The sequence below is a fragment of the Thermoascus crustaceus genome (genome assembly GCF_041956765.1).
Source record: "Thermoascus crustaceus strain CBS 181.67 unplaced genomic scaffold VTN00scaffold_4, whole genome shotgun sequence".
In the NCBI taxonomy this organism is placed as follows: Eukaryota; Fungi; Ascomycota; class Eurotiomycetes; order Eurotiales; family Thermoascaceae; genus Thermoascus; species Thermoascus crustaceus.
The window spans coordinates 2,721,610-2,744,638 of NW_027192530.1; the positions used below are offsets into that span (position 1 = coordinate 2,721,610).

The window sequence follows — 23,029 nt, forward strand, 5'->3', positions numbered from 1 at the left end:
ATCAGATCTGAACGGGAGAAGCAAGTGCAGAAAAGAAAAAAAAATCGGCCAAGAAAAAAAATATTTTTTTCCCCTTGCCTTGCCTTGATCAGTTCTCGTGTGCCCGTCCATGATAGAATTTTTTTTGTCTGACTGTCTACATCACATTCTTTCATCTCGCGTCGCAACGCGTCGAGTCGCGTCCGTAAAATTGGAAGAGTTCGGCAGAACGGCCGCGACTCGCCCCGGTCGGGTCAGGTCGGTCATCTGGCCGATTGGATTGGGACAGGCTTTTTTATTATTCCGGAATCAGCCAAAAAAAAATCTCTTCAATGATTCTCGACCCGTCCGTTGCGTGCCTGGCTAGACTAGATACGTAGACGCCCTAGCGTTAAGATCGTCTTCGGCAGGGAACGTCACGCTTCTTGGCAATTAGAGGGATAAAATTTTTTCTTTTCTCTCTTCTCTGTCTACTTTTTTTTGTGTGGTTCGCGTCGCGACGGGATTGAAAGTGGACACTACTGGGCTAGGCTAGCTCAGGCTGCTCAACTCAGCCTGACCGTCGATCCGAACTTCGGATGCGGCGTTTCCTTTTTAAAAGCTTGGATTGGGTGGGCCGTTATATGGATTTGACAAGTTTTTCTCACACAACGGCCGGCGGAGATGTTGCCTAGGATGTGGATTTGTTGGGAGAGGCTTTTTTTTTCTTCCCAGACGTTGGGCAGGGTCGGGAACGCAGCGGAGCTTGGGGTTCCATGGTTCGTGGATCAGCGATTATAAATGCAAGGTGACAGTGAGTTATGGTATAATGGTATTACTGTTCTGTGCGGTTATTTGTGCAGCTTGATGGATGCAAGATAGGCGCAGAGATCTCATTAGTCTGCATGCCGGGGAACTGGGACGATATGATCAATAAAAAAAATCAATGGACGATTTCCACTGCGGCTGGACCTGTCAATAGTGCGTGGTAGAGTGACAATTCATTTAACTTATCCCTTGCTCAGCCCGGGGTTGCGGTTTTGGATGGGGGCAGGGCCGATCGCGTCGCGAACAGAGCCGGCAAAGGGCTAGAAAAGCAGGTCTAGTTCTGTTGCAGGCCACCAGGGGACGACATGCTTGCCTTCTGCCTTACAGCACAACCACGAGGATTTCCTTTGCCCACTCGATCGGATCGTGATGTGGTTGGTAAAAATACCAGCCCACCAGGGACCAGGCGTCTCGACCTATGGCCGGTGCGTGCCGGGCAGCGTCACTAGCGCGCGACTCCTGCGAGCCCGGGCCCGGTGGAGTCAATCTCTTTTCCTCGCCCGGTGACGTATCACTTCGATATCCTGCGCTGCCCAGCGATCGCGGTTGCAGACGTCGCGGTCGAGCATCTGAGCGACACCTGGCTTCTGTTTCTCTTGTCTATTATCTATAGTGTTCATTATTATTTCCTTCGCAACCGAGCCATCCAGTGCTTCTTGCATCCAAGCGCGATCGAGAGACATGGAAACAGACTTGCCGTGATAAGAGCTATAATCGAGCTCTGGTCGCTAGAGTGTCCGTGGTTCCGTGTCCGCGCGTTGGTGGGTGAGCAGGGCCTCTTCTTGTAGGTCCCGTTTGCTCGTACGAGAGAGAAACTGGGATTCGGCCGTTCAGAGCCTGTGCTGCTCTGCGAACGGAACGCGTTCTGCTGCAGCACGGACGCATCCTTTCAAGAATCAGGATGCGATGATTATCATCATCAGGAAGTGTTCCACCTCGAGCTCCTCTGTTGGGTAGCACGGTAGACTTATGACGATAAGCCCCAGTAGAGACATGGTCGCGACTCGCAGAATAGACAGGCCTGGTGACTTGGCGCGAAGGTCACAAGGCGGACATCCAGGGAAGAGAGAGACGTCGCGGTTCTGCATATGCGTCCTTGCAGATTTCGTGCAGTCCATAGCGTCCCGTACTGTACAAGAACCCCTTGCGAGCGATGCATGGCGGCCCAGTTGCCTTTGTATCTTGTTCTAGTGCCAGGAAGATACTGCTTCTGTATATCGACTGCTGCTGTTCTGATCCTAGGCTTTGCTGCTGACGGAGATGGGCTTAGTTATAGCCGTCAGTCATCCATGTTAACCCCTCGTTCATGCGGTGATTACGGATGGCACAGCCACCCACAGGAGCTCGTGCCCCGATCAACTGCACGCAATGCCGCAGCAGACCTTCGTTTCGAGAGCGTGTGATGGGAGCGGTTGCCCCTCTCATGAAACAGGATGGAGGAGGAACTTGCAGGACGCTGTAGATAGCCGTGATCGAGCATGGACCAACCGTCAATCTAGGTTTCGGACGGAAGCCTATGAGTCCGTGGAGAGGGCGCGGGCATGGAGAAGAGGTCGTTCTGGAGGACGGACGGGCGTATTTATCCCGGATATCGCAGCGCTCGGGATACTATTCATCTATTTGGCATGTAGATAGATAGATACAGCATTTCCCCGCAGAACGAGCCCAGTGACAGAGCCATCGAGGCCGTATGCTTAGGCGGCGCCGACCTGAGACGGCCGCGTCCCGCCGCGTCGTGATCGCCTCGTCGCTGGGCGGCGGCCACAGCCTTTTAGTCGGCAAACTCTCGTCCCACCTGCTGGCCCCTCCCTCATCGTGTCGTCCGTCACTCCAGCCCGTCAGGCCTCGTTTGTTCGTCTTTCCGTGGGCTCCTTTCTCTCCTCTTCTTCCTTTTTCTCCTTCTCCTCCCTCTTGTTCTCCTCCATCCCCGTAATCGTGGATGCTTATCTGACTTCCTACCCCTCCTCCCTTTCCCCTCCCTCCCCTGCCGTTCCTTGTCGTCGCCGGAAAAAGACGGAGTCGGTTTGCGGATAATCCTGTATTCTTCGTGTCCCTTTGCGTCGCGGGAGTTATCGTGATTTTCCCTCTATCTTTGTTTCCGGGCTTTGCGCTGCGGCAGTTTCGACTACGTCCTTTTGCCTGCGAACAGAAAAAAATTTCAATTATTTGCATTGTCGCATTATTCATCTTGCCTGGTAAGTGCGATACACACACACAAAAAATACCCCTCCTCTCCAATTCCAGAATTCAGATCCGTCCCTCCCTCCCCCTCTGGTTTTTGCGCCTGCAAGCGAACGGGCGATCACCCGCCGCAGAGCACGTCCACCAGCGACAGCCCACCCCTCTCACCCCAACAAAAATGCACGACTCCTACTTCCTCCCGCCTCGCCAGCTCTACACCAGTCGCATGCCTCCTTGAGAAAATCACCAGGGTATTTTATACCTCTGTCGATGCCTGGCTGCAGCTCCGCCATGTGCCATATCGGCTTCTGCTGTCGCTATGACCAGCAATGGCACGGAACACGTGGGGGTCGATGGCCGTTCTGCCGGAACGTGAACACCTTGGTCGACACCGTCATCAGGAATGTCAGATGGACACCTCCGGCGGATGAGCGGACCGTGGCAGGGATATGATGGGCGGTAGCAATCGGAGCGGCGCTTTACAGGATGGGGAACATCTCGACGAAAGCGGAAGCCTACGTTGATGAACGCCGCTTGTGCTATCTGCTTCGGTCTACCGGCGACAACTGCACCCATCTCCAGGTTTGCAGCATCAATCCCAGACCTACCGATCCGGCCGCACTGTTTCTGGCGAGATTCCCATCGAGATCCTGGTCTTGGCGACGGCAGAGCTTTACTGCGCGGGAGGGCTTGAAAGTCGCATCGCCTATTTCTGCCCATTCACTTCATCTCACCCTCGCTGGTGAATCCCATTCTCTCCCCACCCCCACCACTGGCATCTCCATCTCCTCCTTCCGCAGCACATCTCACCTTTCTCTTTCTTACATATCACGTGCAACCTGGTGACACTCTATCTCATGACAATCCATATCAATCACCATCTCGTGCATCTCCAAGCAGAGCTTCTGAAAATCTACCCCTCAAATCTTTACCACATTTCTGGAACTGCAGCCCGCTTTGCCAGGACCCCACATTCACTAACAGACACCTTCTGGCGTCCTCTGCAGGAAGTGAAATACCCGTCCGCATCCTCCCGGGCCTTTAACGAAGTGTTCACCACGATCTAAGCTCATCTTTCCTTAACGACCCCTACGAAGTCAAAGTCGCAACGGCCGTTTTCGCGGGATAGAAAAGTTTCGTTTGGTATTGTGGTCCTCTTTAAGTGCCTTTATTTGGTAGCAAAGGTACGTCAAGCTTAATTGCGAAACATCCGCTCCTCGTCGGCCCGGCCTGACGCGTCGCTTAGTTTAGCGACCTGTTTCCAGCCAGCGAAGCATCTACGCCTTTCGGATCGAGCGTGAGTATTTTTCTCGGCCGAGGCTCTCTCGTTCCTCAGCCTCAGATCCCACAATCGCGGGAATCATTGGACAAAGGGCTTGGCAGTGCTGACCAGGATTTCTTCCGCCGTACAGTTTCTGATATCGTGGTTGCTCCTCGTTACGACATTCGTATTTGGGTTGAATTAATCTGTCCTTCTCGAAAACTTCCATATCAGATATGTCGTTCCAGAACTTCGATTCTTTCCAGAACCAGCACCCCCCAGCGGACGCTGCCACTGCTCCTACTGGCGCCCCGGCAGCTGCGGACACGACCATGACCGGCCAGGCCGAACCCACGCCTGCCCCTTTCCAGGGCCCTACTCCTGGTGAGCCCTCGGCTCCGCCAGTTCCCCCGCAGGAGGGAAAGACCACACTTTGGTACGTTGAAGTTAAGAGAGTGGTGCGCGCGACCATGATCGGCCGTCCTTATGCGATTCATTCGCATCTCTGCGGTGTCGCATATTCCGCGCACCCCCTGTTGGCTATCATGTTCATGTTTATGCTAACGTTGCTGTCAGGATGGGTGAGCTTGAGCCATGGATCGACGAAAACTTCATCCGCAATCTCTGGTTCCAGATGGGCGAGCAGGTCAACGTCAAGATGATCCGCGACAAGTTCTCTGGGTAAGTAAATGGATGCCTTTTTTCTATAGACGACGACCTAATGTTGGTAGTAGAAGCAATGCCGGCTACTGTTTCGTCGATTTCTCTTCCCCGGCCGCCGCCGCCAAGGCCTTGACTCTCAACGGAACTCCCATTCCGAACACCAATCGCCCTTTCAAGCTCAACTGGGCCTCCGGCGGCGGCCTGGCTGACCGAAGGTACGCTATTCACAATTCCCCCGGTGATCATGCAAATGGTACTGACCGATATATACATAAGCCGGGATGACCGCGGTCCTGAATATTCTATTTTCGTCGGCGACCTCGGTCCCGAAGTCAACGAATACGTTCTGGTCTCTCTTTTCCAGAGCCGCTTCCCATCTTGCAAGTCCGCCAAGATCATGACCGACCCGATCAGCGGCATGTCGCGTGGTTACGGTTTCGTGCGCTTCTCCGATGAGAACGACCAGCAGCGTGCTCTGAGTGAGATGCAGGGTGTCTACTGTGGCAACCGTCCCATGCGCATCTCTACCGCTACTCCGAAGAACAAGGGCCCAGCTGTCGGACCCGCCGCGATGGGTATGCCGGGTCCAGCCGGCATGTACCCGCCAGCGATGGGAGGTCCCCCAATGGGATTCTACGGTGCTCCTCAGCCTATGAACCAGTTCACTGACCCGAACAACACGACGGTCTTTGTCGGCGGTCTCTCTGGCTATGTCACCGAGGACGAGCTCCGCTCTTTCTTCCAGGGATTCGGCGAGATCACCTACGTCAAGATTCCTCCTGGAAAGGGCTGCGGTTTCGTTCAGTTCGTGCAGAGACATGCTGCTGAAATGGCCATCAACCAGATGCAGGGCTACCCTATTGGCAACTCCCGTGTGCGCCTGAGCTGGGGCCGCTCGCAGAACAACTCCGGTCCGGCCGGCACCCCTTACCGCCCGGCTCCTCCCCCACCAATCTACCCCTCTATGGGCATGCCCCCCGCGCACCAGTATGGTGGCTTTGCGCCGATGAAGGTCAGTTAGCATATCCTTCTGTTACTGTAATCCGTGTGGTATTCAATCGGCTAATCTTTAAGGGGTAGTAAGAGTGTTCCTTTCTTGAAAGCACCGGCAGGAGTTTTGCGTCATTTCAATGATGGGTCTTGTGTGTCCAAGCTTGCGGTTATTCACTTCTCTTAAGGCTCTCCCCTATAGCTCTTGATGGGCATTTTCTCCTGTGCTACGCATTTCCTTACGTCCCGAGCGCTTTCATTTTCTAGCAAGATACGGGCTCTTATTTCAGATTCGGCTGCCATTTCCTATCTCATGTCTTGCTGTTGTTCTTCCTGCGTGTAACGGCAATCAGATCCGTTGATGCGGTTTCTTTTACTATTTACACGTTGGGCTGGCATTCTGCAAAAAGTTCATTTTCTCTCTGTTTTATGAGACAGCCAGATCGGAACATGTTCTCTTCAAGGATGTTGCATCGTGCTTTTTGCTAGACTGACGGCCTGTACAACAACCCCTTTTCCCCCTCTTCCCCTTTTCTTTGTTTTCAAAACCCGCTTATTTCAAATTTCAATTTACAACACTTCCGCTCATTCAATCTCCTTTCATTTCCCGCGCCTTCAATCCAGTTCGTCAAATCTGCTCTTGCTATTGGGACGAGACTCGGTTGGGCAAATTATTCTTCGTCGCTGCACATACCCAAGTGCCACGAGATGACTTCACTTAAGGGCGATCCACTTTCTGAAACTTCTTTTTGTAGCTATTAGGGGTTCTTAGATTGTTTCTTCTTAAGACCCCCTGGAGTTTCGGTTCAAAGCAATTATGTATGTTGCGGTTTTCTGAAGTTGGGCGGAGTCATTAAAACGACCTGGTGTTTCGTATTGCTATGCGTTCGTAATGCGTGTCCTATGCTTGTCTGCCCTTTGAGAGAACACTTATTCTCTCAGACTCATGCATGGGTCATCTCGGGTTGGTGGTTCATCTCTGGTTATGCAGCGACATTGGCTTTTATCTCTGTTCCCACTGGCGGTTCCGGCGTAATCCTGTTACAACGATATGAGCTCAATCCTAGTGCGTCTGTTTAATGTCTGCGTCTATTTGGAAGCTAGTTCTATCCAATCACCTGTGGTTTCTTGAATGTTCGTACGAAAGGCAATTTCAATCCAACCGGGGGGAGCTTCTGGAGTTTTCTGTATGCGATAGAAGAATGTCTCTTGAGATATCGATTTCAGTAGCTCGATAATGGAATTTGATGCCTCCCCTGCATCGTGGACTAGAGCATTTGCCGTTCGAGTAGTGCCTTTTTAACTGAAGCTGGATAAACGGGGGTGTTGGCATCCGCCGAGCTCTGTACCAAAGGGACCAGGTAACCTCGTCATTTTCCAAGATCCTGGACGACAACGCCTTCCTTAAGCAGAGTAAGCACTGGTGGCATGCTTTGCCAACAGGAGTCTCCGCCATTGATGCTTTCTCGTTTCGACACAGGAGCTGCTTCTAGCTCCTTCTTTCTGCTGTTGAAGCTCTTTTCTTCGTTATTCCCCTCGTCGACTGCCGCTGGTTGTGCCTATGCGGCAGGAACGTCTTTCGTACGCAATTCTTAAGGCTGTTGACGTTCTCAATGCTATCAGTTTTGTTATCACAGTTCTCCTTATTTTTTTGATTCCTTGCTCCCGGCGTGCAACTCAGTGTTGGCTCTGCTGGACTTTCTCGTTCTTTGGTATGTCCGTTATCTGATTCACTTTACGTTGCACCGTCTTATCCTCCCAAGAAGAGATACGACCGGCCGTCAGCATGAGGTATGAGAACTGGGACGTGCTTCTCTTTCCAGAGGGCTCCAGGGTGCCCATCCAGGAGTTCAAGACGCAGTGCTTCGTGACGAGGGATCGAGGTTTGCCTGATGCTTTGACCATTTTGAGCAGAAATCTAACAGCAGAATCCCAGAATCGCCATATCTTCACAGCCCATCCCTCCTTAATCCCTCCGCATACTACCCGGGCCAAAGCACTGTGCCTCAGTTACCGGTCCTGACCACATTCATCCCGAGTCTGCCCCATAATACCCCCTTTAGGGTGTCCGTTCATAGCTGGGAGAAGCCCCGTCCCTCCAGGACGATGGAGAGCCTTATGCAGCCTGATGACTCTGTTCTGTACGAGGTTCGGATCTTTATAGACGGGCTCTGCGTCTCGTGAGTTATCCATCTCTTTGGGACTTGCTGGTCGACGTATAGTGTTTGTTAATGCTACGGTTGCACAGAGGCAGCATCTTTGGCCAGAGGACTGCTTGGCCTCACGTCATTGGCAAGTAGTCTCTCAAAAGTAAACCATGTTTCAATGCTAACCTTTTTTCATAGATTTAAGCTCTCGTATGTCTTCCAACCACTTTCGCTTCGTGATACGATGATGTATTGACGCCATCCTTGAGACATCGACAAGAACGGCAACCAGGACAACCTTCGATTTCCACCTTTCCATCAGGAGATATTACAGCAGAGTCATTGGGATGCTGCTGAACTCCACGGCCGCATCAGAGTTGTAATAGCAGAGGGATTTTCTCGCCCGCATCGCTCTCCTCCCTTCGAGAGGGTCAAGGATATCATCGCGTTTTCCTTCCAGCATGCCCCTTTACGTAGGTTACAAGATCCTAGCTGAGATCAGTGAGACTAACAGTATGTAGACATCTTGGAATGTTCCAACATAGCTTGGCCTAATTCCGGAATGTGGTACCAAGCTCCTCGCAACCTGTTCAAGTATCATTCTGGAAGTGGTCTCAGTGATCGCAATGACACGGAGGATGCGCATGCACATTCACCGACTCGACATGAAAACAGAACAAGTGGGACTGGAAGCAGCCTGAATGGCAGTCAGGCCATGTATTCCGCGTGGCCGTACAGACTTTTCCCACCTCCGCTGGCACAGTGGCAGAACGACCCAAGAGAGCCAAGATGGCCTGCTCCAAATCCTCCCATGGCGGACCCGTTCGTAGAGCCGTTCGTCAACCACGGACCACACAGACGTCAAAGGTCTACATTGGAAGATGTTCCAATGCCGGATTATGTTGGTTCAAGTTCGACAAGCAGCCGTGCCATTTCAAACATGACTGGAGTCAGTTTCGAGCATAGCAAGCAGCCCAGTGTTACTGCTCCAATCGATGATGAACAGTACAATCAATTGATTGAAGCTTTTAGCCCATCGAAGGCACCAGCCAGTGGTACACATGCGCCGACAAATACTCCTTCGTCCGCACCCCCTATTGCAACCAAGCCATCCGCAGCTGCAGAGGCCCGGTCCGCGTCCTATTCCAAGAGTGGAAACCGTCCGCCAGTCTTAAAGGAAGTTTCCCAGCCCGGGACTAGGGATGTCTCTGGAGGATCAAGTACCAAATCTGTCCCAACTGCGGACAACATCGTTGGACCTGTAACAGCACGAAAAGTCATCACTCCCAGTGGTAATATCAAGGGTAAAAAGGAAGGAAAGGGAATTCAGGATAACAAGGAAAACGAAACTACCAGTGAATCCTCTAGTCGAGAGGTGAGCAGGGCCAGTAATAGTCAGCCAAGAGTTGTCGTGCGCAGCGGCGCAAATGTCATGGTTTCGAGCGAGCCCAAGAGGAAGATGTCTGGTGGGCTGGCTTTGGAAGAGACCATGCAGCTGGCCAAAGAGGATACCATAGTTATATCGCCGAGTATGAAGCTATCTGAATCTGAGGAACAGGAAAATGAACAACAAGACGGCTTTGAGGAGTTTCTGGAAGCGCAGATGCAAATCGGAGCGAACGGCACTGAGATTGGAGATATCGAATGAAGTTGTCTCACCCACAGACGCGTCTACCTGCCGAGCAGGAATTTTGCGGGGAGGAGCATTCGTTTCACTTCACCGTCGCTATGATTATAATATCCCGTTATAACCACAGTGTCATTGTATTGTTACTTATTTTCAAAGATGTAACCCCGGAGAGGTCCTTCTTGTCATCAGTTACCTTAAGAGGTGGCTAATAGCTCCATGGCTAGTATGTAGCGTTATACATATGTCGAATAAAATGTTGACTTTCGCTACATCTGATACAGTGGAACAGAGATATTATGCAAGACGAACTTCCTGGATCCATAGTTGATAGAACGTCACGCGCAAATTCAGCGACTTTACTTCGGCTACGTCTCTACGTCTCCTCGCGTTCAAGTGTAGCGTACGACGCCTACCAATGAGGAACAGAGCTCTGGTGACGTTTGTTGAGGTTTACATGATGAAGCAGCCTAGATATGGGACGGCCTGTCAAAGCTCATGTGCAGTTATTCCCGAATCACCTTTCACTTGATTCTATACTCTCTCACTGCTGTATGTTGGGCATTTATTGTGAATGATACATTATAGGCGGAGCTTACCACCTAGAGCCGTCACCTCCTTCCAAAATGGGTGATTGCTATAAAATGACGATGATCGAGGTCCCTCCATCTCACTTCTGAATCTCTCTCAGTGTTCCATTCCTACATGTCATTGTCAGGTTTCCTTCAGGTTGATCTGGGATTGAAGTGACAACGCCTGATCCCGTTTCTCTCGATCTCCAGCATCTCAGAGCCCCCCACCGAATCTTCACGTCTTCAGGCGGACCTCTTCTCAGGTGAATGCGAGACAGCCTCCCGGTGTCTGCTCCGTTGAACTATCTTCCGAGCCTTGATACAAAATGCAAATGTCGAATCCTCGTCTTGGGAATGGAGCTGACCCTTTTCCTAACACCGGCATCCAATCTCAAAGCCGGGCCTATCCTTCTATCGATGTGAGTACTGCCTTGGTTGCTTCCAGCATGCTCATTTGCACAAGACTGACGCGTCGGATTCGAAGAGTCTCGCGCGTTCTTTGATTGTGCCATATCCTCCATCCTCTCACCACGCCTACGGTTCCTCCCCTACGAGCTACATCCCCTTGGCTTATGCTCTGTCGTCGTCTTACCATCCACATGGTGATCCTTCTACAGTCCTTCCATGCTCACAATCCTTGTATCCAGCGGATAATCAGAGCAGGGGTTCAAGGATGAACAATCATCCTGGAGTTCGGCCTTTCGCTGGCCAGGGCACTTTCAACAATGCCTGGTCATCTAAAGGACAATATCCGAGACTGGGAGTCCATCTCAGCTATAATATGGACTTCACTGGCGCTGAGGGGAACGTTGCGGCTGTGTCCAGCAGCCATTATGCAGACAAAGCCCCTTTCATAGACCCATCTGCTGCTCATGAGAGCGCGTTGGACCGCCCCATGGGACGTGCATTTACGTTGCCGCCCACCCCAGCGCCTCCAACTTTCCCAGTTGCCAAAACTACGCCTCCGTTTGGATTCTCAAAATGGGCGAACGGTTCTGAGTATTCCACCTTCTTGTCTAGTGTATCTTCCAAAACTGCTGTTCCAATCTTCGGTGCTCCGTCACTGAACGTGGCTCCTGAAAATGGGACAGGTTCCGAAGTCCCTATCTCGGTTACTCGTGAAGAAGACCAGCGAGAGCCGTGTGTGAAGGTTGAGGATGACCAGATGAATGAGGGTATCCGACCTCCTCCTGAGGCCCCGGGGGCCGATCTTGTTTCCGTACAGCGTGACATCAAGAGTGGATATTCCACGAACATGAACGAAATCAGATCGGCCCTTGTACCATCCAGTGCCGATTCGAGCACCCATCCTAAGGTTATTCGAGCCTTCCCTAGCCTTGGGTCCCTCGATCTTGCTACCTTGACGGCTAGCCAGGCGCTGTTTTACTTCGGCGTCTTGACAACTCAGGCACTCCTCATGCCACGGTTTGAGTTCGATAGGGAAACTGATGGTAGATGGGGTGTGAAGCTTACCATGTACGGCCACACCCTATCGAAGCCTGAGTTGTTTGGCAGTCAAGTAGGCGTCAAGGTCGAGGTGTGTCGCGAGGCTCTGGAGATATTGAAGACTCAGTATCCCCAGTGGGTGGTACCGGATGAGCCTCGAGAGTGCCTCACAAACGCTGAGTGGAATTGGATTCAGCTGTTGAACGGTAAGACTTGATGATCGTAGAAACGGGGCTGGCATGGAATTTTCTTTTACCAGTGCTAACAGATTTGGTGATGATAGCTTTCTGCACGCAGAACAAAGTCAACCTGCCCACGTATACGAAGTATACACACGAGAATGGATGCCGTTACGAGGTGGAGCTTTCAGGGTCTTCATACTTCGGTGCCCTGAAGTTCTACCCGACGGATGCTGAAGCGCGCAATGCATCTGCCCACATGGGCTTGTATTCGCTGCTTGTCTATGGCACGGATAGCACTAACAGTTTCCCAGGACCATCATCATTGAGAAAGCACAATGGGTGCCTCTTACCTGCAGCTGCCGACTCACTTGGGTGTCTTCCAGATAACCAGGCTGCGGGTTCTGTGAGGCGAGACTATCCTGTCCTCCATTCCGTTCTCGGTTCTCAAACTGCGCCTTCAAAGGTGACAAAACCTTCTTGTGAGCCTTCTCAGGGGAAAAAGAAGAGGGGTGGTAAGAAGAAGAATGGAGGAGCGGGAGTACCTCAGACTGAACCTCAGCCTCAGCCTCAGCCTAAAGCGAAGAACAAGCAGGACCCTCCGAAACAAAACCAGAAGAACATACCTCAAACCCTCCCCGCGAATTTGCTCCCTGTTGTGAACCCCAGGATACAGGAGATTGAAGTTTCTGGCAAACCAGAAAACGAGAAACGATGGACTGTTTCTCCTCGGAAGATCCAGAGCCACCTGAAGCACTTGGCGACCCATAGAGAACGGCTTGAGAGTAATGTTTCCCCTTACCCACTTTAGTGACCTCTAGTCTTGGCCCTACATTCTAACACATCACTCACCCTTCCCGCATGGGATTGGGTGGTTTTTTTTCTTTGAACAGGAGCCTGCGACCTTCTTGCCCTGGAACATCCAGAGTTCGAAATTGAGAGGACCGACGGCAGACTGGTCGAATCAGAAGCTGAACATCGTGCAGCGGCGATATTCGCCCGTGATCCATTCCTCGCTCGTGCGGGTCCCATTGGTGAAGTCAAGGTCAAAGGAGATAGGACCGCGGCGAGGGAGGAGTGTTCCAAGAATGTAGTCGAATATCTGATCAAAATGGTGGAGGAAGACGCGATGTATGACCAAGAGGCGGCCGCGCAGCGTCATAAAATCGAGGGCTGGAGGGATAACATATTGTCCGTCTATGCTCAGAGCGGCTTGATGGGCGTTGACGATGGCAAGTGACCAGGGTTCCGGTCTGAGGGCATGCAAGCATGGGACGAATTCCTTACTACCCGGCTTGTCTCTTTTCCTTTGCCTGTTCCTGTTTAGGTGTGCTGAGCCTGCCTAGACAGGGATTCCTTGCTTCACTCCCTAACAATTTCCTTTCTGCAATTTTTATTTTTATTTTCCATGGCCTTATCATCGAGTTCTCGATTTGGTGTTAACGGAAACGGGCTTCATAATCAGGATAGAGTTAGCATTAGCACACCTGCTTTCTGCGTACTCTATTCTGGTTATAACCATGATTTCCCGTTCTCTTGCACTCTCTGCCCATGGCTGTTAGTTTCGGCTCGGTTTTAGGAGAGCAGATGTCGTGTGGCATCGCTGCTCTCTGGAGACTGAGCCCTAAGTACCTGGTCCTTGCGCGGACTCACCATCCTCCCTCACTTTCTTTTTCCTTCTTCTTTTGCTACTTTCATGCATGTATAATACTACCATAGGGATAGCTTTGTATCTTTATTTCCTTTGTTCCTGACATATTCCCTCTAGGGAGCATGAGGGCATGTATACTTGTTGAAAAACAATAGATCAGGGTATCTCGGTGAGAATATATATATATATGCATATATTTAGAACTGTACATTATTAGACTTAAAAGTCTCTCTTTTATGCTTCCTGCCTACCCTCTCTAGTTTTGTCTCTTCTCCAACTATATTCTTTGCTGGTACCTATCTCATCTGATGCCTGGTGATGAATTTGTCGTGTCCTGAGGTTGTTATTAATCATTGTACAGTACATACAGTACACATAGACACCATTGCCAGCCACTGCAATCACTCACCCACTCAGCCAACCTACACACATCATATCCATGGATATTGATATTGATTTTACACAAGACAACAGGCAGTCTTCAAAGGTAAAGGTTGACATGACTGACATTAGCGGAGAGAGTTAGTAAACGTTTAAATCCAGCCAGCATCTGGAAACTATAGGTAGGTATGGACCCAGCAAGCCATAAATAATAATAAAAGTAACTAGGGACAATTCAAAAAAGAAGCATTTAAGCACAAGCACCGGCGGCATAATAGTGAGACGCATGACTTGACAATAATGGTATATCACTGAGACGAGAACGCGAACACGGCAAAAATAACATAAGTAGGACTTGGACAATAGAAGTTTGGCGGCCACCCTGGGCAAGGGAAGCGAAAGGCCGGCCAATAGAAAACGCGAGACGAGACGTTCGCCAATGCAGATACCACAGCAAAACTCAACGTCGAGAAATGTTTCCCCGGAATTCTTACACCCTTTTCAGTCCCCCCCAGCTCCGTTACCACCTTTCCTGACCGCCAGAAACACAATGACCAGGAGGGAGAAAAAAGAATACCCGTAACATAGAAAATAACATAACAGCTCTTGTAATAAGTTTCCCAAAAAACAGAGCCTCGGGGGATAAAGTGGAGAGCGAAAAATGCAGGACAAGTGAAGGAAGTGGCAAGCACTGAATAATGGGATGGTAAAAATAGTATGAATGAACGACTCCTCATCCGGCTCTTCCCTAACCCGTTAGGTATGCACTGGTTCCTCAACAGACGCTGAGTCTTGACAGTAATGTCAAGGGGGCTTTAACATAAATGCGCTGAAGGGACATTCTTCGAGACGCAGATATTGGATGAGCGCAGGGCGACTAACGCTAGGATAGAGGCAGGCACGGAAGAGGAGCAAAGGAAGAAAAGTCAACGGATAGATAGAAATCAAAGAAACATCAGAGGCACTAAGGGGCTCGCGGATCGACCTAAGAATATCAAATGTGCCAATTCCGCCGCTGTCCGCTAAGTTATAGTATTTCGGGGATATATGCAAGAAAGATACATTAACGCTGACCTCATAGAACAGATGTCCAGTCATTTGGCGACGAAAATAACAACAGGGAAAGCAGAGAAACAAGCAGGCTAAATTTATGAGACGAAATGCACAAATCTGGGTATAACGGTTCCTTTCTGAACTGGGGTATGGTTTTCCAGGATTTCGTTTATAAGCCATCTCCTGCGCCGGTTTCGACACCGTCTGTCGGATACGTTATGCTACTGGGGTCGAACCCGAATCCCGGATCCGCATCGGTGTTGAGGAAGTTGTCGAAGTCGAAATTCTCCAGAAGATCCTGGTTTTCCAAGGCGCTGAAATCAAGATTGAAGTTCGCCTATATTTGTCTGATCAGCAAACCCCTAGTTCAAAACTGAAAGGAACACCAGCCAGGTAACATACATCTGGAAGACTGAGGTCGTTGAACTGCTGGTTCGGATCTGGTGGCGGTTGCTGGACAATAGGTTGCGGTGCTGGCGCAGACGTCGGTTGCTGGGTAGCGGCGGTCGTCGTGTTGTTGTTGTTGTTGTTGTTGTTGTTGTTATTATTGTTGTTATTGTTGGTTCCCGTCTTGTTAAACGAGTTGGGATGCTGAGGCGTAATGGGCGTCGAAGGCGTAGGCGTAGGTGGCGGTTCTGCCTCGGAGGATGGGGTCGCTGCGGTATTCGCGTTGGCAGCACCGGTGGCCGCCTTCTTTGAAGACCGCTAGGATCGCGCTCAATAAAGATAACGGACGTGAAAAAGAAAAACACAATGGGGGGACGGTACCTTTCTGTTATCCTTCGTTTCCTTCTTGCCCTTCGGGGCCGGCTTGTTCGCCTGCTGCGGTGTCGGGGGGGCAGCGCCCGGCTGGGGAGACGAGGGCTGGGTCCGGCCAGCGTTGGCACCTCCGGCTGGAGGAGCCTGAGGGGGCGGCATCGCGTTCCTCTCCTGAGGTGTTCCGCCGGGTTGGGGCTGGTTTGCCGGCGACTGCTGCGGCACCATCGGCTGACCCTGAGAGCCTGGTTGCTGCCAATTTGTGCCAGGCATCCGGTTACCAGCTCCAGCCTGTGGTTGCGATCGTGCCATGGCGTCCATCGGTTGTCCCATCGGAGGCCCGCTGAAAGCTGGATTCGAGCTCGGGGGTCGCATGTTGGGGCCAACCATGCCTTCTTGAATGCCTTTCATGAAGAAAGGACCGCCCATGTCCGGTGGCATCTGACCACCGTTGAAATTCATCGACGCTGGGGATCCACGGCCCTGCGCCATCCCCTCACCGGTGCTGGGGGAGCCTGGGAGACCGGTCTGGGGCATCTTCGGGGTTCCTCTCTTCATCTGTTCGCTGGGGTTCGGGGACGCACCTGCCCTGCTGCCCTGAGGCGAGGTGCCAGGGTGTAGCCCCTGCTGCCCAGGCATTGCGGGCTGGCCGTCAGCGCGGGCCATGCTATCCTGCTCTTGACGAGCCATCATCAGACGCCGCTTATTCTGCTGCTCCAGCAGCATGAGCTGCATCTGATAATCCTGGAGAGCATGGTTGCCGTTCTGACTGCCAGGTGGCTGCATTCCGGGGCGGACCTGAGCCATCTGACCGTTAGCGCCATAGTACTCACCCATTGGCAAGAGACTTTGGCCGTCCGGCATCGTGGGCATCAGATCCGTCTGGTTCGGCATGACACCGGGGTTCATCACGCCATTCGGCATGCCCTGGTTATTCATTGCTGAGCGTGAGTGATGAAGAGCCAAGTGATGAGCATATACCTGGATAGATTTCTGCTGCGCAGCCGGGCCCGACTGCTGAAACGCCTGGTACTGTGCGGGATTCATCGTCCTCGGATTGATTCCATTCTGCATCAACAGGGCCTGCGGATTCGGTTGGCCTGGCATGCCCTGCGCCTGTCCACGCCCGTTGGGCCCCATCTGCTGCCCGTTCATGTGCGCCCCCGCGTCAAGCCGGGGACGCTTCGAGGGAGATGGGGCGTTCTCAGCGGACGCCGGAGACTGAGGGCGATGCCCGTTCATGTCCATATCCGAATGCTCCCTCTGCATCTGATGCTGCATCATCTGGACCTGCTGACTCTTCTGAAACGCCAACTGTTGAGGGTTCCTGCTCGTCTCCATCAGCACCACGTTACCTTCCTGCCAGCTAGGAACGTGCGAGAGCAGGCCAGCATACATATTATTCTGCAAGACCGTCTTCTGCAAATTATTGGGGATCATGCCGTTGCGACGCATGTTGAGCTGACCGGGCATCATCGGCTGCTGGCGTAGCAATTGATTCTGCTGCTGCTGTTCTCTTAAGCGCATCATGTTCTATAGCAACCGTATTAGAAAAGGAAATGTCACAAAGGATCCGCGAGTGAATCATACCTGCGTGTGCTGGATATATTGCCGTGCATCGTTGCTGTTCCCCTTCTTGCGCTGCGCCCAGAACATATCCCAGAAGAGACTAAACCAGTCCAACAAAAAGGACGTCTGCTGGCTATCGTTGGGAAGATTGGGTCGCGGAAGATCGTCGGGGATCTTCAGCTTGTCTCCGTCCTTGCTATCCGTCATCATAGAATCGCCATCGACACCGTTCACATCGCCGTCGCGACGGTGACTGGGGCTTGTCTTGGCGTTAGGATCGGTGTTCAACTTGATCGACTCGTCCTGCACCAGGGCTCGGGCGCAGTCGTGGTAGCCCCGTTTGAGGAAGTAGTCGTAGATATAGGTGTTCAGGTTGTTGATCATGGTCTCCTGAATGTTGTTCATGTTGCCATCATTGCGGGGAGCTGCTGAACCGTTGTTCATCATGGGGACACCACCCACGGGGCCACCAGCCCCGGGGTGCATCCCGGCTACGTTCATCTGGTTCATTGTCGAAGGCCAGCCACCGTCACCTCTCTGCACGGTTCAGAAGAGAGGACGAAGAAGCGATCAAGGCCTTTTTAGAAGCTTCAGAAGGGTCTGGTGCGCGTCCACCGTGTTTCGCGGCGAAGCAGACCACCACGGTGTAACGACGAAGCGCGCGAAGCAGGACGTGATCGACACTCCAGCTCGGGATACACCGCCTTCAGGTTGAACGGAGCCAAGCAGCTGTCAATGGGAAGGAAGACCAGACTGGAGAAGATACTGATAAGACGCGAACCGGCTCCCTGCGATGGTCAGCGGTCGCGAAAGGCTGCCACCGGGATCGACAAGGGCGGAAAAAAAAAGGCGGAGCGTCGCGGCCACGACCTGCCGGGGGGGAGGGGGGAGAGGTCGAGCGAGGAAGTGTCAGGAGACCGCGAGTTGTTCAAGAACAAGGGAATTCGCGGGAGGACACCGATCCGTGCGACAGCCGGACGGCAGAACTGGAGATGAAAGCAAGGAGCAGGGAGACAGATGGGGGAAGGCGGAAGAAGGCAGAACGGCGAAAGATGCGCGGCAGGACAGCCGGTGATGAGGCGAGACGGCGAGAGGCGCACGACAGGCCCGGATACGGAACGGCGCTTAGGGGAGGCGAGACGGGTAGAGCAGAAGGGCTCTGGGGGAGCCCGACGGGGGGCGACGCGAGACGAAAATAAAGGGCAAAGGCTATAGACCAGACGAGAAGAGAATGGAAGGGAGGGAAGGGAGAAGTCAGAGATCGGGTTCAGAGTTGGGCAGGATAAGGTCGAGGTGGTGGATCTCTTGAGGGGGAGGACGATGGCGGGCGCGGTGCCTGGAGAGCCGGACGCTCTTTCTGCGTGGCTCCCGTCGCGAGCGTCGCTTCTCGGCGCGGATTATCCCGTCGGACCTCTGCTAGGGGGCTGCCAGGTGCGCCCCAAGCGTACTTCTGGTCATGCAGCGCTCACGGCGCTGAGGCGGCGGACAGGTTGTATCGGGGCTGGGAGTTCTGAGGCTGGGAGACGGACAGTCGTGACCAGATAGTGTGGAGCCGCTATCTCTCGAGGCCAGAGACGATGGGGCTAGCAGTTAAACGAAACGGGGGGGAAAGTGAACGACGGAGGAAGAGAGAGAGAGAGAGGCGATCGAAAAGTTCGGAGTAGATGCGCGACGAGGGGCCCAGTGGTCTGTCGACACCGCCGTCCTGCGCGCACTCCTCAGCACGGCCCGAGTGTACATCCTGTACCGCCCGTACCAGTTCGCAGCGCTGTCGGCCTGGCGTTGATCCCGTGGGCTGCCGACCCCCGTTCGGGTATCGCGTCTCACGTGGCGCCCCTCCGCAGGCGCTCTCGGAGCGGACCTGGGCAGGCTTGGGCATGGCCGAGCCTTTATCTCTGTCGTACCTACGTCGGCGGGAGGGACAGAGAGACAGAGTCAGCACAGTGGCAGGGATGCTTGATAACTAGGTCATCTGCTTTGTTCTCTAACTTATATTAACTACAAGCTGAGTGTAGAGGGATCTGTCCTGAAAGATTCGCATAAAGACCATATCAAGATAGCGGCCCGGACGGTACGAAACTCGATAGATAAGGTATTATTAAATAGGAAATCCTATGGACATTACACGGCCTGCCAGATCTCGTCTACAACGCCGGACGCCTCGACCCGCTGAACAATATCACGGCTCCCGCCCGCATCCGATCACTCATCGTCCGGCGGCATCTCGTCCTCGATGTACCTCACCAGCGACACGCGCATCTCGGTCGTATCGTCTCCCCGCAGCACGTCGCTCACAAAGTGAGCTTCCACCTGCATCTGGACCTGCACAGCCTGTTAGGGACGGAACAAGTAACATCGGGAGGAAAGAATGAGAGAAGGGACCTACCATCTCAAGTGCCCCTCGCAGTACCCCGCACAGGATGTTCGAGAACCACAACTCGTCCTGTGCGCGCCCATCGTCCGGGAGCTCCACAAAGTCCGCTAGCGGATTCTCGTCAAAGACCAGCGAGAACTGTCGGTTGTCGCTCGTCCAATTCGTGATCGTGGGCGTTATGTTCAGGAAGATTTTAAAGCCCACCTATCTCGTGGAATACAGCATCAGCCTCTGTCTGCGCAGCTTTTTATCATGGCATGAGATATCAGCGTGTATTTCCGTACCTTCGAGATCATATCCGCTGTCTCCCGGAAGTTGGCACACCGACCCATGTTCGTCTTGGCCAGAAAGTCTTCGATCAGCCGCATCCCGATGTTGTAGCCCATCTTGTCCAGCTGCTTGTTGACTTCATGGTAGTCGCTGTCGTAGTCCTGGCACAGCTGCGCGACCAGCGTGCCGTAGGTCAACGTCACCAGTTCGGCATTGACCTTGTCGACCCTCGTTCTGGCTCCCAGTCAACATGGTTAGCGGTGTCCTGTATCACGTCGAGGTTGAGCGGGGCAGGTTTGGATAATAAAAACAACAGCGGTAGTGCAAGGCAGATAGCATACTGACTTCCAAATTCTGCACAATGTTAGCGAATGCCACGGGAACCAAGTATAATGGACAACTCACTCTTCGCCTAGTCTGGAGGCCTTTGTTGCGGACGACATAGCTGCTACGGCGCTGGACACTTCAGAATCACGATAACAAGCCTGCGATGTGTCTGTCTCCGAGAGAAGAATGGACTGGCGGTTCTGGTTCGGTCTTGTAGACCAGTTCACATTCCCGTCTGCCCCATTCAAGGTTTGTGGATCAACGGGGGACTCGCGCGGAGATGGTGTTGCGATGTGGGCTTTGCCTAGCAGCTAGATTCATCACACGCGGGACGGCGCCTACCGCGTTTAATATTCTTGACCGCCTGCCGGGCGCTTAGGAGGACGGCACCTAACCTAGAAAAGAAGCTCCACCAGCAGCGGCAAGCAGGTTTGCTCCGCGGCGCTTTCGTGCCAGTAGCAGCTGCGCCTTTCGATCTTCCTGTATTCCTTGTTCACCTAACTGCACCCGTTTCCGCGTTACGCCATAACCCTTTTTTTCTTTCAAGCCATATATCTCCAGGTCCTCCATGTTGCAATGATGTCCGGAGATAAGCGCGATGCTCAGGACTCCTTTGGCTCTACGAGCCAGCTCGTCAAAAGGCCGAAACCTGACGCGAACCCCAATTCGAACGCGGTCGTCGCAAGCAGCTCGAAGCAGAATGGTGCCCTTGTGCAAGCGGTATGTCAGGGTACAATTTGCCCTGCCCGATTCCCTTTATGAGGTCATGAAGAGGACTTTTGCCAGTCCGGATTACTGACTGTCGATTTATAGATCCCCCGCACGAGCGGCCTCGAAGCTCCTATCATGGAGCTTACAGGTAAGTCAGAAATTGTACGTCCTATGAAGAGCTGAGGCTGACGGAAGATTGCAAGGCCACTCTGGAGAGATCTTCGCGTGCCGCTTTGATCCCACGGCGCAGCACATCGCGTCTGGATCGATGGATCGGTCTATCAGTATGTTACACCAGAAAAAGGAAAATGTGGTTGGGGCTCCTTGCTGATTCCTTTCTTCTATGCAGTGCTTTGGAACACGTACGGCAAATGCGAAAACTACGGCGTTCTGACCGGTCACAAGGGGGCGATTCTCGACTTGCAGTGGTCGCGAGATTCGAGAGTGATATTCTCCGCATCTGCGGACATGATTGTAGCGAGCTGGGACTTGGAAACTGGACAGAGAATCCGTCGCCACATTGGTCATGAGGAGATCATCAACTGTCTGGACATCAGCAAAAGAGGGCAGGAGCTGTTGGTCAGCGGAAGTGACGACGGTACTATTGGAATCTGGGACCCCCGGCAAAAGGATGCACTCGACTATTTTGAGACCGAATTCCCCATCACTGCAGTCGCTCTCTCGGAGGCTGGGAACGAGATATATAGCGGAAGCATCGATAATGACATCAAGGTGTGGGATATACGGAAGAGAGGCGTGGTCTACTCCATGATCGGACACACGGATACCATCACGTCCCTGCAGGTCTCCCCAGACTCGCAGACTCTGCTATCGAACTCGCACGACTCGACAGTCCGCACGTGGGATATCCGACCATTTGCGCCCGCTGATCGCCATATTAAGACGTACGATGGTGCGCCCGTCGGTCTCGAAAAGAACCTCATCCGTGCCAGTTGGGATCCCAAGGGTGACAAGATCGCCGCAGGCAGCGGTGACAATACCGTCGTTGTCTGGGATGTCAAGTCGGGCAAACTCCTGTACAAGCTGCCTGGCCACAAGGGCACCGTCAACGACGTGCGCTTTTCACCGAACGAAGAGCCGATTAGTGAGTTTTTCAATTGTACTCTATTTATCGTTCTAGTTTTGCTAACTGGCGCAGTTGTATCTGCTTCGTCTGATCGGAACCTTATGCTCGGTGAGCTCGGGAGGTGATCTTGCCCGAGCCCTGTGACTTAAAGAATGGATTTTTAGTATACCCTAATGTACAGAAACGCAAGACCCCTGTTTCAACTGGTGCTAAGGTTGGAGGAATCTGACCATTAACACTCCCGATGGGCCGACGATTCACATTCAGACATGCTGCGGCCAGCGGAGGGCGGCCTTTTGAGCCGGTGTTGGTCAGGAGTCGTTGAATAATAGTGTGGGAACCCGGTGGAAGGACACATATACATGCAAGGCGAGTGAGTGGCAGACATACCGTGCAACGGTCTGGGATATCTGGCTTCGGTCGGGACCAGATGGTTGAGAGTTTATACCGTATGTGAAGCGCAGGACCCTGCGCAACCAGAGGATTCGGGATTTCGAGACAGCTGCGAAAGTTCAACTGCTAGTAGCATAAAGAGAACATAGTTGCCATGCAATTCTCCCGCTTCCTCCTTACAAAGTTACTATATCCAGACTGCAAGGGCTGATCCATACCGAAGACGCCATGGCACATGGCGTGTTAGCGTGGTGGATAGAATTATAAATAGCCCGTCTGATTGGCCAGCGGGCGGGCGTGGTGCAACAGCTCCGAAACGGGAACTGTCACTTATCGCAGCGTGCGCCCCCCGTGTGCTGTGTCAGAGGAGAGTCTTTTTGGCTCTAGGACGTGTGCTGCTCTTACGTATGCCGCCAAGGCGCGTCCTAGGGGCTCAGGGTGAGACTCCTTGCGGCGTTCGTTATGATCCCAAGGGGCTCTGGCCGTGTTGGAGTCTGGGCCTGATGTCTTCTACAGCGACCGCTCTAGCCTCAGCCGGGCCGCCCCCCGCAGCTGGCCATGGGTTCTTGGCCTCTTAGCCGTGCGATCCATATTCCACTCTCTCC

The 23,029-nt window shown here is 52.8% G+C and overlaps 7 protein-coding genes across 7 annotated transcripts; 5 read left to right on the plus strand and 2 right to left on the minus strand.

Moving 5' to 3' along the window:
* Positions 1-4,464: 4,464 nt before the first annotated feature.
* Positions 4,465-5,912, plus strand: VTN00DRAFT_7509 (uncharacterized protein; the record flags this gene model as incomplete). The annotated part of the gene is made up of 4 exons (XM_069434260.1): positions 4,465-4,664; positions 4,805-4,909; positions 4,963-5,106; positions 5,168-5,912. The coding sequence occupies 4 exons, from the start codon at positions 4,465-4,467 to the stop codon at positions 5,910-5,912; spliced, it is 1,194 nt and encodes a 397-aa protein (XP_069287559.1).
* A 1,755-nt stretch (positions 5,913-7,667) lies between these two features.
* On the plus strand, positions 7,668-8,181 carry VTN00DRAFT_7510 (uncharacterized protein; the record flags this gene model as incomplete). Its single annotated transcript, XM_069434262.1, has 3 exons — positions 7,668-7,764; positions 7,818-8,061; positions 8,130-8,181. The coding sequence occupies 3 exons, from the start codon at positions 7,668-7,670 to the stop codon at positions 8,179-8,181; spliced, it is 393 nt and encodes a 130-aa protein (XP_069287560.1).
* Positions 8,182-8,590: 409 nt separating this feature from the next.
* VTN00DRAFT_7511 (uncharacterized protein) lies at positions 8,591-9,676 on the plus strand (the record flags this gene model as incomplete). Its single annotated transcript, XM_069434263.1, has 1 exon — positions 8,591-9,676. The coding sequence occupies one exon, from the start codon at positions 8,591-8,593 to the stop codon at positions 9,674-9,676; it is 1,086 nt and encodes a 361-aa protein (XP_069287561.1).
* Positions 9,677-10,553: 877 nt separating this feature from the next.
* VTN00DRAFT_7512 (uncharacterized protein) lies at positions 10,554-13,092 on the plus strand (the record flags this gene model as incomplete). The annotated part of the gene is made up of 4 exons (XM_069434264.1): positions 10,554-10,646; positions 10,712-11,879; positions 11,957-12,637; positions 12,746-13,092. The coding sequence occupies 4 exons, from the start codon at positions 10,554-10,556 to the stop codon at positions 13,090-13,092; spliced, it is 2,289 nt and encodes a 762-aa protein (XP_069287562.1).
* Positions 13,093-15,106: 2,014 nt separating this feature from the next.
* VTN00DRAFT_7513 (uncharacterized protein) lies at positions 15,107-17,772 on the minus strand (the record flags this gene model as incomplete). Its single annotated transcript, XM_069434265.1, has 6 exons — positions 15,107-15,274; positions 15,340-15,642; positions 15,706-16,620; positions 16,675-17,020; positions 17,090-17,226; positions 17,284-17,772. 6 exons carry the CDS (start codon positions 17,770-17,772, stop codon positions 15,107-15,109), a joined length of 2,358 nt encoding a protein of 785 aa, XP_069287563.1.
* A 1,692-nt stretch (positions 17,773-19,464) lies between these two features.
* VTN00DRAFT_7514 (uncharacterized protein) lies at positions 19,465-20,349 on the minus strand (the record flags this gene model as incomplete). The annotated part of the gene is made up of 5 exons (XM_069434266.1): positions 19,465-19,584; positions 19,649-19,840; positions 19,921-20,140; positions 20,252-20,260; positions 20,312-20,349. 5 exons carry the CDS (start codon positions 20,347-20,349, stop codon positions 19,465-19,467), a joined length of 579 nt encoding a protein of 192 aa, XP_069287564.1.
* A 463-nt stretch (positions 20,350-20,812) lies between these two features.
* On the plus strand, positions 20,813-22,156 carry VTN00DRAFT_7515 (uncharacterized protein; the record flags this gene model as incomplete). The annotated part of the gene is made up of 5 exons (XM_069434267.1): positions 20,813-20,953; positions 21,047-21,092; positions 21,148-21,228; positions 21,294-22,049; positions 22,104-22,156. 5 exons carry the CDS (start codon positions 20,813-20,815, stop codon positions 22,154-22,156), a joined length of 1,077 nt encoding a protein of 358 aa, XP_069287565.1.
* Positions 22,157-23,029: the final 873 nt, after the last annotated feature.